Source organism: Nomascus leucogenys, chromosome 9, assembly GCF_006542625.1.
Source record: "Nomascus leucogenys isolate Asia chromosome 9, Asia_NLE_v1, whole genome shotgun sequence".
Classification (NCBI taxonomy): Eukaryota; Metazoa; Chordata; class Mammalia; order Primates; family Hylobatidae; genus Nomascus; species Nomascus leucogenys.
The window spans coordinates 22579390-22596778 of NC_044389.1; the positions used below are offsets into that span (position 1 = coordinate 22579390).

The 17389-nt window shown below is 34.4% G+C and overlaps 1 protein-coding gene across 18 annotated transcripts in view; it reads left to right on the top strand.

The window, feature by feature from the left end:
* Positions 1–17389, top strand: part of LOC100596180 (ubiquitin carboxyl-terminal hydrolase isozyme L5) — a 56752-nt gene that overhangs the window by 33328 nt on the left and 6035 nt on the right. For 4 of the 18 annotated variants that reach the window (XM_030818723.1, XM_030818713.1, XM_030818717.1 and 1 more), the window contains exons 4-11: positions 5742–5867; positions 5949–6010; positions 6089–6219; positions 7258–7321; positions 7448–7528; positions 11441–11543; positions 12345–12458; positions 16473–16571. In XM_030818723.1, the coding sequence (XP_030674583.1) occupies positions 5742–5867; positions 5949–6010; positions 6089–6219; positions 7258–7321; positions 7448–7528; positions 11441–11543; positions 12345–12458; positions 16473–16571 (780 nt within the window). Of the gene's footprint in view, positions 1–5741; positions 5868–5948; positions 6011–6088; positions 6220–7257; positions 7322–7447; positions 7529–11440; positions 11544–12344; positions 12459–16472; positions 16572–17210; positions 17361–17389 lie in introns of those variants that run through there. The other 14 variants (XM_030818728.1, XM_030818725.1, XM_030818719.1 and 11 more) reach the window with 9 other exon arrangements.

Genomic DNA, 17389 nt, shown 5'->3' on the forward strand with positions numbered 1-17389 from the left:
CCTGGCCTGCATGGTTTCTGTTGAGAACCCCGTTGCTAGATGAATTGAAGCACCTTTATATATTGTTTGCTTGTTTTCCCTTACTGCCTTTAGGATCCTCTCTTTGTCTTTAACCTTTGAGAGTTTGATTATTGTATGACTTGGAGTAGTTTTCTTTTGGTAGTTTTATTTTTTAGGTGGTTGTCTTTGGCATAAAGACAGGCAGTTCACTTTCATCTATTAATATTATATTTAGCCATCCTGCTAAACTTTTCTATTATCACTAATAATTTTTTTTTTCTTGAGTGGGTGTGTTCTTATCAAAATGACCATATCAGGTATAAATAATGGTAGTTTTATTTCCTCCTTTATAATCCTTTTGACTCTAATTTATTTTTCTTGTCTTAATTCCTGGCTAACACCCTCCAATAAAACCACTTGCAACTTAAAAGAGAATGCCTTTTACCATTTCTCCATTTAGGATGATGTTTACTCTAGCTTTTTTATTTTTAATGTTATGTTATTAATTAGTGTGTTTATTATGAAAGTATGTTAAATTTTTTCAAATCCTTTTTCTGCCTCTATTGAGATGATCTTCTGTATTTTCTTCCCTTTACTAGGTTAATGCAGTTAATTATGTTTGGATTTTTCTAATATTAAATCATTCTTCCAAACCTGGGATAAGCCCACTTGGTCAGGGTGTATTCTCTTTTTATGCACTATTGGGTTAAATATAGCAGTATTTTGTTTAGGTTTTTGCATTTAAATTTTTGAATGAAATGTGTTAATTTTTCTTCTTCTGTAATGGCTTTGACTCGTTTTAGTATTAAGGTTATCCTGGCTTCATGAAATGAGTTGGAATTTTCTCTTATTTTTAGTGCCTTTGAAGAATTTGTGTAAAATTAAGGTGATATACTTCTTCAAATTTTTGAAGAATTGACCTGTATATCCATGTAGGCCTGGTATTTTCTTTGTGAGAATATTTTAAAATACTGCTTCATTTCAGTAGTTAAGGGACTATTGTGGCTCTTTATTTCTTCTTGAGTTGGCTCTGGTAAGATGTATTTTTTTAAAAGATTTCTTCATTTCAGCTTAAATTTTCAAAATCATTTCATATGGTTGTTGTTAATATTCTTTTATTCTTTTAAATCTTATTTTATTTTTAGTTATATTTCTAATTTCTAGATTTCTCACTTGCATGTTTGTGTGATAGTGGTTTTATGTATTATATTAACCTACTACTCTTTATTATTTCATACTTTTATTAGGGTAGGAACCTGGCTGATCTTATTTCTCCTTTTAGCCACCTTCAGTCCTTCCTGTAAATTGACTTAAACTGAATCTTTCTGAACCACTGTTTTGATTATTTTATTTCTGTATTCAAAATGTCTTACTCTTTGGGTAAACTCCTAATTACTCAAGGCCAGTGACTTAACAAGGTAAAGAATAACCCCACTATGACTATAACCACACTAGTACAAATGAGCAATATGCTTATTGTCTCTTGAACAAGAAGCACATCAAACATCTTAATTTGTTCTTTTGTTCACACTGTTCTCACTTTTTAAAGTGAATTTCCGTCTCTATTCTCTAGTTCCTACCAAACTTTCAAACCCCTATTAAAATTTCACATTTGTAAATAAACTTTCTCTGATACTCCAGTATAAAATGATTTTTTCCTTTACTATTTTATTTTTCTGGTGTTCATCCCTTTTTTCTGTGTATCTTTATAGAGTCTTCATGAGCAGGACATTTACACTTTTTTTCAGTATCACTTTCTCGTGGGAAAGATACTGTTACATTCTCAACCTTTTTCCTTGACTATTAACAAATTTAAAATTGTATGTATTTATATTGCTATAGCTATGACTCAGTGAAGATTGACAATAATTTTTTTAACATATATATATTTTGTATACTTTAAGTTCTGGGATACATGTGCAGAATGTGCAGGTTTGTTACATAGGTATACACGTGCCATGGTGGTTTACTGCAATAATCAACCCATCGTCTCCATTATGTATTTCTCCTAATGCTATCCCTCCCCTTGCCCCCAACCCCCCGACAAGCCTTGGTGTGTGATGTTCCCCTCCCTGTGCCCATGCGTTCTCATTGTTCAACTCCCATTTACGAGTGAGAACATGCGGTGTTTGGTTTTCTGTTCCTCTGTTAGTTTGCTGAGAATGATGGTTTCCAGTTTCATCCACGTCCTTGCAAAGGACTTGAACTCATCCTTTTTTATGGCCACATAGTATTCCATGGTGTATATGTGCCACATTTCCTTTTTCCAGTCTATCATTGACGGGCATTTGGGTTGGTTCCAAGTCTTTGCTATTGTGAACAGTACTGCAATAAACATACATGTGCATGTTTCTTTATAGTGGAATGATTTAAAATCCTTTGGGTATATACCCAGTAATGGGATTGCTGGGTCAAATGGTATTTCTGGTTCTAGATCCTTGAGGAATCGCCACACTGTCTTCCACAATGGTTGAACGAATTTACACTCCCACCAACAATGTAAAAGCTTTCCTGTTTCTCCACATCCTCTCCAGTATCTGTTGTTTCCTGACTTTTTAATGATTGCCATTCTAACTGGCATGAGATGGTATCTCATTGTGGTTTTGATTTGCGTTTCGCTAATGACCAGTGATGATGAGCTTTCTTTCATATGTTTGTTGGCCACATAAATGTCTTCTTTTGAAAAGTGTCTGTTCATATCCTTTGCCCACTTTCTGATGGGGTTGTTTTTTTCTTCTACATTTGTTTAAGTTCTTTATATATTCTGGGTATTAGTCCTTTGTCAGATGGATAGATTGCAAAAATTTTCTTCCATTCTGTAGGTGGCCCGTTCACTCTGATGATAGTTTCTTTTGCTGTGCAGAGCTCTTCAGTTTAATTGGATCCCATTTGTCAATTTTGGTTTTTGTTGCAATTGCTTTTGGTGTTTTAGTCATGAAGTCTTTGCCCATGCCTATGTCCTGAATGGTATTGCCTAGGTTTTCTTCTAGGGTTTTTATAGTTTTAGGTCTTACGTTTAAATTTTTAATCCATCTTGAGTTAATTTTTGTATATGGTGTAAGGAAGGGGTCCAGCTTCAGTTTTCTGCATATGGCTAGCCAGTTTTCCCAATACCATTTATTAAATAGGGAATCCTTTCCCCATTGCTTGTTTTTTGATTGACTATAATTTATATAGGCAGTACTTTAAGCTATTTTTATATTATTCCTCTGGACATCTACTCTTCTTTTGTATAAGCTTTGAAAAGAAATTCTCTAGTCTGGGGATTACAAAATCAAATGCCATCAGAATCAGGTTGTCATCATGAATGTGTGAATTGGATTGTGTGTAAGAAATAGTGAGTAGAAGTGCCCTGATAAACTAAAGACTATATACCCTGGCATAGGAATTCAAACCAAACTCTTAAGGTTCTGGATCAGTCCTACTTGAGACCCTCTGCTCTAGCCTCATTTCGATTATTGAACTCTACTGCTTTATTTTAAAATATCTTAAAAGCCAGAGTTAAAGTAGGACACTTAGGATAAGCTAAAGATTTTTAAAGTTGAGAACTACCTAAATAATTCATACTGCAATAGATTTTTTGTGACATGAGTTAAAGTTCTTTCAAATAGAACTTTATTTGACTATATATAAGATTATTTTTATGTGAGACTTAGGAGGACAAGGACCACATCTTTCTTATTCACTGTTCAGCCTTTATTACAATGTCTGGCACATAGTAGGTGCTCAGTAAGTATTATTTGAATGAATGAATGAATGGCTGTACACTTTTAAATTTTCTTTTGTTTTTTGTTAATTTTGTACCATGTATAGCATAACCACTTGGTGGCACTAAACTCATTTTAAAACTTGAAGACAATATTCTCATACCCATGTACATTGTAACTTTTCTTCTCACACACACATACAAAATGAGCTCTAATATATCATGGACAGTGTAAATTATTATTGACGTCAAAAAAGAAAGTAACCACAAGAATTTTTTCTACTTCTTAAAATCCTAAAATAATGGATTACAAATTTGAAGTCCTTAGATTATAGAAATGTTTGATAATCTTTTCTGCTGTAGCCTCACTGCCTAGTTTAGCATTGGGTATATATTAAATCTTTAAGGTGTCTTGATTTTGAAAGAATGTGTTAATAAGTATAAATTTTAACTTCTCCTAACTTAACTCCTCCCACTGTGCTATCCTCAGGTAATTTCACCTTAGGTAATTTTGACCTAAGATAAGGGAGTACTAAGTGTTACAGTATTTTAGTCAACCACATTTATGAAGTCCTCTTTAATCATTAAAATTTTCATCGAAATTTACTAAAGAACTGTGATTCAGATCAAAATACATATTCGTATAAATCAGCAGCAGTGTTAATTGGATTCTGGATCTATCACTACTTTTTCCTAATTCATCAATTTTAAGACAGTTTTGAATATAAAATGCTTAAAGAGAAGAATTGTAGAAGCGTGGTGATGTTATAGTTATTGAGAATTATTCTGTAATAGAGAGTGCAGTCTTACCAAGGAATTTCTCAAATATACTTCAGTCAACAGTTCAGGAACTGGTAGATATTCATAAGACCTTAAAAACCTCTACCAACATGAGAAATAGAGAACTATAAGAATTAAAGAAGGAAAATAATTGAATTTTTTTCTTCTGAAATCAGGCAGGATAAAAATAATTTACTAAAATGTAAAATCATAAGCTAGTTAGCATTATTGGAAAGACTAATTATAATATAGTAACATAATACTGTAGTAGGACTAAGCTGTAATTTAAAAAATTATTCAGCTCTATGATTAACCTTGCTGGTGTTCACACTGATCATCTGAGGTTCTTTCCAGCCTCATGATCTCAATACTATAGGTACTTAGGCATTGTGGAAGAAACTGCTGTTCATAAAGTGGTTTATAATCTTGTTGGAGAGACCACATGTATGTACAGAGACAGCCTAGCATGATGGCTGTGTACACAAATTCTAGAACAAGATTGGCTGTGTGCCCTTGGGCACTTAACCTCTTTGTGCCTCAGCTTCTACAAATTTAAAATGATGATGATAATAGTCCTCCTTCTTCATAAGTTGTTGAGAGGATTAAAAGAAATAACACATGTAGAGTGCCTAGAAAAGTAACTGGCACATAGTAAATGCTATCTAACTGTTTTTTCCTTTGGCTAGAATGTAAGGTCCAGATAATTTGTTAAATGATTACAGCTAGATGATAGCAATGTAAAGACTGTACATGATTGAGTGAAAAAAAATATGTGGACATTATATACCCTGTTTGGGAATTTAAATGAGGGTAGAAACTAATGTGAGTTGTTTAAGAAGTTCTCTAAAATCACACAGGTGAATTGAAGCTTATGCTCGGTAATAAAATACTAATTGAATTTGAATAGGTAGAAATGAGTCTAGGAGGAAATGAATAGGAGAGGAGGACAAGCTCTGTTGGCTTAATCAGCTGTGTTTTCCATCAGGATGATTGGTCTTGTTACCCTAACTGGATTGGTTTTTGGTAATATTATGAGTTCATTGAGTTCGTTTGGTTTCCTAGAATTTTCAACTCCAGAATTGCAGCAAATTTCTGAAAATAGATTAGGATAGAAATTAAACATATTTATTCTGTTTATGCTGAGACTTTATAAAATACAATTTGAAAACTTCATGTTTTGGGGCCATTGTCACCAGTTAAAAACCATTTTTTATTTTTTTAAACACATTGATATCTTCACTTTTATATTTTATAGGTAATTAATAATGCTTGTGCTACTCAAGCCATAGTGAGTGTGTTACTGAACTGTACCCACCAGGATGTCCATTTAGGCGAGACATTATCAGAGTTTAAAGAATTTTCACAAAGTTTTGATGCAGCTGTGAGTACAACCTTCTTATTCCTAAAATGTCATATTTGTGAAAGTTTGTATATTAATAGGCTACTTTAAAAATTATTTTAGATGAAAGGCTTGGCACTGAGCAATTCAGATGTTATTCGACAAGTACACAACAGTTTCGCCAGGTAAAGAGACTTTATGTTAAATAAATACTGTTTCTTTCTTTGCTTCTTTGAGTCTCACTATTTTTTTATTTACTATAGACAGCAAATGTTTGAATTTGATACGAAGACATCAGCAAAAGAAGAAGATGCTTTTCACTTTGTCAGTTATGTTCCTGTTAACGGGAGACTGTATGAATTAGATGGATTAAGAGAAGGACCGATTGATTTAGGTAATGCAGTTCCTGTTCCTGATATTTCACTTTTGACAGGGGAAAATCTGTTGGGTATTTACGCTCATTTTAGTCACAGTGCTGCTTAAATTTTCAAGGTAAAAGTGACTATGAGGTAACATAATATAATGAAGGCCTTAAGCTCTTCAGTATGTTATATTAATATATAGGAAGGACATGTTGACTACCGTAGTTCAATTGATGCCTTTGAGTTTTTCCCAAGTAGAATTATTTTTTAACCTATAGGTTACATAATTTATATTTTATTTTCCATGTAACATTTAAAAACTACCCTTAGTGAATGTAAATAGTTATTCTTGTCATTTTTAACCCATTCATAAGGGATAGCAAACATTTCTTATCATCTGTATTAAAGTATTTTCATTTGGAATTGGATAATTTATTGTTTTGCAATCAAGACAATATTTTTCTTAAAAGTTCTCTATTTAAATAGTGCATTAATGTGTCATCCTTTATGCCAAGACATAGATTTGTTCTGATCCTACCCCATCTCTAATGCTGAGCAAAACATTATAAACACTTATCAAGGTTGAGGGTACAATCTGTGGCTCTGAAAGATTACTGAAATAATAGGTTCACAAAATAATTTTAACTCCTTATTTTGACTTCATTAAATTTTCTTTTTCTTTTTTTAATAATAGGTTTGAAGTCCAACACAACTTGTTTTAGTTGAATCTAATGTTATAGGCTATTCATAAAACTTTTTACTTTTAGATTTTAAAAAAATTAACATGGGTTCATTTTGTTTGTACTTTTTGCCATGCCCCATTCATAGAACCAATAGTTTATCTAATGCAGATTTACATGCTGCCTCTATATTTAAAAATATTTATTTTTCTATGTCTGTTATAAAAATTTATTTATGGAATTGAAACAACATAATTATACTAAAAAGAGTTTTACTGCTCTAAATATATTAAAATATTTGTAAAAAAATATTTTGGGCCAAACTTTTGCATGTTAAAGTTGATTGTTCTTATTTTTATTTGTGTTAACTGTTTTAAAATTTCTTTCTAGGTGCATGCAATCAAGATGATTGGATCAGTGCAGTAAGGCCTGTCATAGAAAAAAGGATACAAAAGTAAATGCTCATATAATCTCATTGGCATAATATTCTGTTTTTTAAGTATTTTTTAAACTTGTATTTTGTTATTTTAGCAGTGTGCATTGAACATCTACTTTTTTTTTTCTTTTTAATTTTTTGTAGAGACGGGTTTTCACCATGTTGCCCAGGCTGGTCTCAGACTCCTGAGCTCAAGCCATCCGCCTGCCTCGACCTCCCAAAGTGGTAGGATTACAGGCGTGAGCCACTGTGCCCAGCCAAACATCTACTTTTGATTGGGTTAATGCATTTAAGAAGTCTATTTCAGAAAATCTCTAAATTTCATGTAGTAGAATGTCATCTTGTCTTTAGAGAAGTTAAACATGTGGATTTCCATTAAGTTAGATAATTCTTTAGTTTCATTTTCTTATTTTTTGAGACAGAGTCTCACTGGGTCGCCCAGGCTGGAGTGCAGTGGCACAATCTCGGCTCACTGCAACCTCTGCCCCCCGAGTTCAAGTGATTCTCGTGTCTCAGCATCTCGAGTAGCTGGGATTATGGGCACATGCCACCACACCCGGCTAATTTTTGTATTTTCAGTAGAGATGGAGTTTCACCATGTTGTCCAGGCTTGTCTCAAACTCCTGACCTTAAGTGATCTGCCCGCCTTGGCCTCCCAAAGTGCTGGGATTACAGGCATGAGCCACTGCACCCAGCTAGGTATTTTGTACTGTTGGATAATTGTACAGTTATTTTGTAGAGTTTTGTTTTTGAGGGTTTATTTTTAATATTAAGCTCTTTATTTTGGGGTAATTGTATATTCAATTTCAGATAATTATATATATTCAGTTGTAAGAAATAATACAGAGACATCGTGTATTTTTTATCTTTCAGTGGCAACATCTTGCAAAACTATAGTGTAATATCACAGCCAGGATACTGGCATTGATGTAGTCAAGATACAGCAAAATTTGCTCTCCACAAAGATCCCTTATATTGTTCTTTTTAGGCACAACCACTTCTCTCCCTGCTGCCTTTCCCTTTCCTTCACTCCTCAATCCCTAATTCTATAATTTTTGTCATTTAAAGAATGTTATATATGAATTTTACAGTATGTAACCTTTTTGCATTAGCTTTTTCACTCAGTGTAATTCTCTGGAGATTCATTCAAGTTTTTAAGTGTATCAGTAGTTCTTTTTTTATTCATAGATGGTATTCTGTGGTATGGATATACCAGTTTTTTGCCTCTTCATCCATTGAAGGACATCTGGATTGTTTTCTATTTTTTGACTACTGCGAATAAAGCTACAATAAACGTTTTTGTGCAGGTTTTTTGTGACTGCAAATTTTCATTTCTCTGGGATAAATGCCTATGTGTGTCATTGCTGGGTTGCATGGTAAATGGATATTTTTTTTTTTTTTAAGAAACTACCAAACTCTTTTCCAGAGTGACTGTACCATTTTATATTTCTACTAGCAATATATGAATGGTCTAGTTCCTCGGCATCCTTTTTAGCATTTGGTGTTACCACCGTTTTTAGTTTAACCATTCTAATAGATGTATAGTGATACTTCGTTGTGGTTTTAGTCTGCATTTCCCTGATGACTAATGATGTTGAAAATCTTTTCATGCCTTTAGCTCATTTTCTGATTGTTTTTTGACTCTTGAGTCTGAAGTTCTTTACGTATTTTAGATGCTAATCCTTCATCAAACACATTGCCTGCACATATTCTCTCCCAGTCTGTAGCCCATCCGCTTGTACTCCCAAAATGGTCTTTCAAAGAGCAAAAGGTCTTAATCCTGATGAAGTACAGTTTATCAGTATTTCACACTATGAATTGTGTTTTTGTTGTCAAGTCTAAGAATTCTTTGTCTCGGTGTAGATACCAAAATTTTTTTCCTGTGTTATTTTCTTAAAAGTTTATAGTTTAATGTTTTACACGTAAGTCAATGATGTATTTTGAGTTAATTTTTGTATATGGTTTGACATTTAGATCAAGGGTCATTTTTTTTTTTTTTGCCTATGCATATTCAATTACTCAGGCACCAGTGGTGGAAAAGGCTATCCTTCCTCCACTGAATTCCTTCTGCACCTTTGCAAAAGTGGAGCATATTTGTGTGCGTCTATTTCTGGGCTCACTATTCTGTCAATTGTTCCATTTATCTGTTCCTCTGCCAGTACTACATTGTGTTGATTACTGTAACTCTAAGTCTTGAAATCAGGTAGACCGATGCCTTTCATCGTATTCTTCTCTTCAAAATTGTTTTAACTATTATAGTTCCTCTGCCTTCCCATATAAATTTTAGTATAATCTTCTCTATGTCTATAAAAGTAAGACTTTGGATCTTATTTAAAATTTCTGTGTGAGTTGGTTTTTATGGACATGGCTCTGACAGGGTAAATTGTGGGTGCCACCTTATTACTGCCAGGTGGGAGTAGAAGTCCAGCTTCCCTACTAGGCCTTCAGTGACAACTGAAATGAAATAAGCCTTCTTGTTATTGCTGGGCAGAGATGGGAGTTCTAGCCCCCCAGCAGGGTTTCTGTTGATACCACTCTGGCTGAGAGGGGTAGGAGTGCTTTGCTATTGCTTTCCACTCATGCTGAAGTGGGAGAGGCTACTTTCCCACTGGATGGTAGTGACAATTTTGGCTTCCCATTCTGTGTCCTCTGATACCACAAATGGGTGTTGTCATTACCATACGGCAGGGATGAAAGTCCCCATTCCCTACCCAGCCTTTTTTAATACCAACCTAGGAACCTTGTTAAAGGTTGGAAGACAAGATTGGAAGTCCAGGCTCTCTATTCTGCTTTTACTGGTTTTGAGTAGGGGTGAGGTCACAGATTTTTCAATCATGTTTGGCTATAGTGGAATGATTATTGTCTAAAAGTTTTCTGTCTTCTGAGGCTGCACCTTTTCTATTTGGCTGGAGAGAGCAGACTTTTGTTGGGGCTTTTTTTTTTTGTCTGTGCCTGTGGTATTTCTCGGTTGCTGGTTTCTTCAGCTCCAAGTCTGGGATATATGAGGCAGAAAAAAACCTCAGGGAATTCACTATTGTATCATTGTTTGTTCCTGAGTTCCCCAGCTTGTCTGCTTTTTTCTACCTTTCAGAATGTTCTTGCTTGCTCTTTTTAAAAAACATTATGTCCAGAGTTTTTAGTTGTACTTACTGGCAGGAATAGGGACATGGAAGTCCCACAATCAGTTTTAAAGACATTTTTACATAGTTCAAATTACTGTAGTTATTTTGGGGCCATTTCTTTTCAGTGAATAGAGCTGTGTATGAGAAACTCTTAGAGATAAACTAATGCAAAATGGGCTTATATTTTCTATATATTTTCATCTTAATGCCATTTACATAGTGTTATGAATAATGCTTTTAATGTCAGTTGCTACCATGAACCAGCTTATGTTATGTTTCATTGATATCAGAGTAGTGAGAAAATCAAACATTCAGAAATTTTACTATACGATATAATTATACATTATATTAATAAAATATGTTATATTTATTTACGTATAAGATAAAATTTAAAATATATAAATTAAAAATAGAAAGTTCATCATGACTTGGAAAAAATTATATAATAAGGAGCATAGTTAATACCCATCAAGATATCAGTCTAAGTAATTTAAGAAATATGGAGTCTCCATTTGTTTTTTTCTGAGCTCTTAAGTTAATAAGTTGCCATATTTCTTATAAAGGTAGGGAAATTGATGAAAATTTTTTTATTTCAAATGTTTTAAGTGGTACTAACATTTTAGAATATTTAAAAAACATTTGTGATTGATGAAATGTAGCTAATTTTTTTTCTACAGTTGTCTTTCCTATATGAAAGCTTTTTTTTTTTTTTTTTTTAAAGAGACAGGGTCTTGTTCTGTTGCCCAGACTGCAGTATAGTGCACTATCATAGCTCACTGCAGCCTCAAGCTTCTAAACTCAAAGGATCCTCTCCACTCCTGAGCCTCCCAAATAGCTGGGAGGCACCTATGTGCCTGACCTGAAAGCTTTTTAAAAGTGTCCGTTTTTATTGTTAGCCAATTGATAGACTTTTGTTTATACTAGGAAATCAAGAGGGGAATCACGATGGATTATCTTAATGGTAATAGTTGTACAATTCTTTATTACATTATAAACTTAAATAATTTTCTTCTAGGTACAGTGAAGGTGAAATTCGATTTAATTTAATGGCCATTGTGTCTGACAGAAAAATGATATATGAACAGAAGATAGCAGAGTTACAAAGACAACTTGCAGAGGTTCGTGGCCATGTTTCTAAGTACAAAGTTCTAGCTTGGTTATTCTCTCAGGAAAAGTATTTACTTTAAATATATATATATAAAATCAAGTGGTCTGAATGGTGGTTAAGCGACTACACACTGGATTCAGGCTGCCTAGATTCGGTTCCTGGCTTTGCACTTAGTGGATATAGGAATTTGAGTATATTTCCTTGTGCCTCAGTTTCTTCATATAGCATAAAGATAATAAATAGTATTTACCTTAGAAGATTGTCATGAGGAGTAAATGAGGTATATGTAAATCACTTAATGACTAACAAATGGTAAATGCTAAATAAGTGTTAGGAATGAACTATTTTAACTATTTTCTGTGATTTCATTATATAATTAAGTTAATTTTCAAAGAGTTAACTGGGTACATTTAGAGTCACATGCAGTCTTTACTAGTCTATGATTATCTTTGTATAGTAAATGTCATTGGAGAAGAGATTTAGTAGACAAAGTTTATTTTACAATCCTTTGAGCACGTTTTCTTAAGAGTATATTTAAGAAAATTTATTTTATAGTGTATTAGGAGAATATGGCAATAGAGTATATTACAGTGTAGGTTGTTTTTAGATGAAAATTCATATTATTAGAAATAGAAATATGGAAGTTACTATTTTGGGGCTTTTATCCTTTAATGCTGCTGTTAGGCTGGCATGCTGCTATCAATATGAAGAGTAGAAATTTGAAAATAATCATACTGTGTTTATCATTTTAAAATATTCTGAATGTAAGCCTCAATTATTAGGGTGTGCTATTTCTTTTCCTTCCCCCAAGGAGGAACCCATGGATACAGATCAAGGTAATAGTATGTTAAGTGCTATTCAGTCAGAAGTTGCCAAAAATCAGATGCTTATTGAAGAAGAAGTACAGAAATTAAAAAGATACAAGGTATGTTTTTAAAAATGTGTTCCTTTAATGTTTTAATATAAAGCAGTATATTTCAAGATGAAGGTACATTGAATATCTGATGGCTTTCCCTCCTATCATTTACCAGATTTCAAATAATATGTTGATTCTCTGACACCCTACAAAGATAAGTAGTGAGATGTCTTTCATTTTTATTTTCATAAAATATTATTAGGAATAGAATTTTAACCTATGTGATGTTTCAGTTCACTGTAGTTATAATTCTTTTTTTTTTTTTTGGATGGAGTCTCACTCTGTCGCCAAGTCTAGAGTGCAGTGGTGCAATCTTGGCTCACTGCAACCTCCACCTCCCAGGTTCAAGCAATTCCCCTTCCTCAGACTCTCAAGTAGCTGGGATTACAGGTGTGCACCACCATGCCTGGCTAGGCTAATTTTTGTATTTTTAATAGAGAGAGGGTTTTGCCACGTTGGCCATGCTGATCTTGAACTCCTGACCTCAAGTGATCTGCCCACCTCGGCCTCCCAAAGTGCTTGGATTACAGGCATCAGCCACTGTGCCCAGCCTGTTATTATTCTTATTGATGCTCAAATTATCCCTTCTTTGGCCAGTGGCAGCCACTTCAGGCTGTCTCCTAAGTCTTTTTGACATAACCCCCTTAGTTTCTGGATAGCTTCCTTGCTTTTTTTTTTTTTTTTTTTTTTTTTTGAGATGGAGTCTTGCTTTGTTGCCCAAGCTGTAGTGCAGTGAGGCGGTCTTGGCTCACTGCAACCTCTCCCTCCCAGTTCAAGCAGTTCTCCTGCCTCAGCCTCCCAAGTAGCTGGGATTACAGGCCCAGAGCACCACACTCGGCTAATTTTTGTATTTTTAGTAGAGACAGAGTTTCACCATGTTATCCAGGCTGGTCTCGATCTCCTGGCCTCAAATGATCCTCCTGCCTTGGCTTACCAAAGTGCTGGGATTACAGGTGTGAGCCACTTTGCCCAGCCAGCTTCCTTCCTTTCTAGTATAAGATGTTTGAGACTTTTTTTTTTCTGGAGACAGAGTCTCACTCTGTTGCCCAGGCTGGAGTGCAGGGCATGATGTGGGCTCAGTGCAGCCTCCTCCTCCCGGGTTCAAGTAATTCTTCTGCCTCAGCCTCCCAAGAAGCTGGGATTATAGGCACCTGCCTGCACGCCTGCCTAATTTTTTTATTTTTAGTAAAGACGGATTTCACCATGTTGTCTAGGCTGATCTCGAACTCCTGACCTCAAGTGATCCACCTGCCTTGGCCTCCCAAAGTGCTGGGATTATAGGCATGAGCCACTGCATTCGGCGTGTTATTATTCTTACTGATGCTCAAATTATCCTATCTTTGGCCATTGGGAGCCACTTCAGGCTGTCTCCTAAGTCCTTTTGACATAACCCCCTTAGTTTCTGATAGCTTCCTTGCTTTCTTTTTTTTTTTTTTTCAAGATGGAGTCTCACTTTGTTGCCCAAGCTGGAGTGTAGTAAGGCGAATTTGGCTCACTGCAACCTCTGCCTCCCGGGTTCAAGCAATTCTGCTGCCTCAACCTCCCGAGTAGCTGGGATTACAGGCCTGTGCCACCATGCCCAGCTAATTTTTGTATTTTTAGTAGAGACAGGATTTCAGTATGTTAGCCAGGCTGGTCTCAAACTCCTGGCCTCAAATGATCCTCTTGCCTTGGCTTCCCAAAGTGCAGGAATTACAGGTATGAGCCACTATGCCCAGCCAGCTTCCTTGCTTTCTAATATAAAATGTTTCAGACCTTTTTTTTTTTGGAGACAGAGTCTTGCTCTGTTGCTCAGGCTGGAGTGCAGGGCACTATCTTGGCTCACTGCAACCTCTGCCTCCTCCTGGGTTAAAGCAATTCTCCTGCCTCAGCCTCCCGAGTAGCTGGGATTACAGGTGCCTGCCTCCACGCCCAGCCAATTTTTGTATTTTTAGTAGAGACAGGGTTTCACCACGTTGTCCAGGCTGGTTTCGAACTCCTGACCTCAAGCGATCCGCCTGCCTTGGCCTCCCAAAGTGGTGGGATTACCGGTGTGAGCTACTATGCCTGGCTTAGACTTTTCTTGTACATTTCTTGCTTAAACTTGGAATCAGCCATTTTATAAAGAAGCCCTTTGTTCCCTTGGTGCAAAATTGTGTTTAGAAATCACTATCTGGGCACTCAGGGGCTCAGTGCTGCTGATTGCTCATTGTTTCTAGGCCTTTTTAGTGCTACAAATACACTTTTGTTTGTTTCATATTTTATTTTTGAAGAGGAAATACATCATGTGTTCATATAAATACTCAAATTTAGGATTAAAGGGCTTTGTGCATAAGGAAGTTATCATTTGCATTTCTTCTATTCAGTTGAAAATCTTGGGTTCCTAACAAAATTAATGTAGTTACTTATTTGTTTTATGCCATATTTATGTAGTATGTATATAATGTATTTGTGTATATATGTATATGCATGTATATAAAAAGGTTCAGAATAATAGTACCAATAGTATAATAACAAGTGAAAGGTTTTTTTCTTAAGTTTTTCTTATTCATTAGGGTATATCCTATTTTGGATATATAATCAAATCACTGTATTTTAAATTCACTTAAAAATTTTTCCCGTTGATTTTGCTGTCAGATTTTTTAGAGTTAAAAATTCTGATTTAATTTTATTTAATCATGTCAAGCATTTATGTAATTCAGAATCAAATATAAAGGCAAAGTTATTTTTAATAATGTGTTCTCTTTCACTTGCGGTCCATCCCATAACCTTTTTTTCAGAAAAGCGGAAAGAGTGGAGGAAACTGTGAATTTTGTGTTACTTTGGATGTGGAATGTATATGTCATTTGTCATGTGTTATGGTAGTAAAAGGATTGTTTTTCATTTGAACCTCAGTGTAAGGCAAGAACTGTCCTTTTTGTTGCTCCCCACAGTGTCAGTAAAGTGTTTTGCATCATACTTAACAGACAACAGATAGTTTGCATCATACTTAACAGACAACAAATGATTGTTAAATGAAATGAATGGGCCTTAAACTAGTAGGATTTCTTCAGGTGAAAGTGGTAGGGGCAGGCAGGCAGGCTCTAGAGTATTCCAGGCGGAAAAAGGGAGGGCCAAGTTCATGGAGATAGGAAAGGAAGAAATAATAGCTTTACCAATTATTTTCCATTTCACATGATATTAAAAAAGTAAATTACCCATCTTTATATATACTTATGCAGTTATTATGTAATTAACTTTTAATATCTGCCCAAAATACAACATAAAGTTTCCATAACTTCCATAAGGTGTCCTGCTTTATTGTTTGGGAATGCTTTGTTTAAAAAAAGATAAAATGATTCTCATACTGCTATAAAACAAACATGTTAAGCTTTAATTTAATTAATTAACTGAAGGAACTCTAGTTAAAGGAGAAGTCAGAGAAGCTCAAATTTATATGAAGTTTAAATGAATTTATAAGAGATGGAAACTTTCTATGGAAGAAGGGCAATCAGTTATACTTCTACCAGGCGGAATATATAATAGGTCAGTGGCAGTGAAAGCCTAGAATCACATAACTTGAGAGGATGTTATCTAGACAGTGCATAGTTTTCCACTGAAGTAGAAATTTTTTTCCTGCAGTGTACCCCCTTTTGATAAAAAATAATCTGCAGGAAAGATTGTGCTTGATCACAAAGTAAAGCTGGTCTCATTAGACTTTGCCTGATTATTTGCACAGGTGAAGTAGCAAATGTTAATTTAGCATGTAGACCTTTAGTTGTTTTTATAAATGACATTTTCATAAGTAACGTTAGATTGGACTTTTAAAGGCCTCTATTATTTGCTAAGTCAGGGGCAGGAGGGCCTTGCCCAAGAAACTCTCTCCACATGTTTTATTGTATTAATCTTTATTCTCAGTGGGAATGGAATCTCATTATTTCTAAAATCATTTTCTTATGAGAATGGATATTTTATACCATTTCTATTTTGAGTTGGATGCAAAGAATAAAATACCAAAATTAGCAGAAATGTAGTTAGTGTGGATTGATGTTGTTTTATTTTCAGATTGAGAATATCAGAAGGAAGCATAATTATCTGCCTTTCATTATGGAATTGTTAAAGACTTTAGCAGAACACCAGCAGTTAATACCACTAGTAGAAAAGGTAAGTATTTTATTGGTAGATACTTAAATTAGGTTTAGAGTCTCCAAAAACATAAAATGTATTTTTTATTTTTTGCATGAGTAGAGGTAACATTTTTGGAAGCTTGTACATTTTTATTCTTTTGCTTTTGCCTCTTGTTTTCTATTCTATAAGAATTAGTTCAACTGAGACTGTAAAACAAAAATAAAGAATTACCCCACTGCTTTAGCCTTCCAGATTCTTAGTATCAAGACCTCAGGTTGTGCTGTATTAAAATAAAATTTAAAACACTTTCTTTAAGCAAAAATAGATTTTTAATGCTGATAATTGAAATAATATTTCCTATTTAGCAAAAGTTTGAGTTGATATAACAGAATTTAAAAGTAGAATGGACGTTGTTGGGTTTAAAAAGAAAATAGCCTGTACTACGAAATAGGTTTTCTTATTTCTAATCTAGTATCTGTTCCACTGAGGGAAAACTAGCATAAGTTAGTTAAGAATTCTGATTTCTGTGATTTTTTTCATAAGTAACAATAAAATATTTGTTGAATAAGTAAAATGCAGTTAAATTGTTTTTAAGTTCATACTGTAAATCAGTGTTTCTGAAAGTGAACATCAGTGGATACTCTTTAAAATACATGTTACCTGGCCCCTCCCCAGATATTCTGATATAGGGGAAGGATTCTTTAATAAGTTCCCCAAGTGATTCTAATGCAACTGGTCTGTGTACCACAGTTTGAGAAACACTTTGAGAAGACACTACTAGGCAAATAAAATTTTGGACCATTAACTTAAAGACGAGAATACGTGGTAGGTATATTTTCCTTATTAATTTTAAA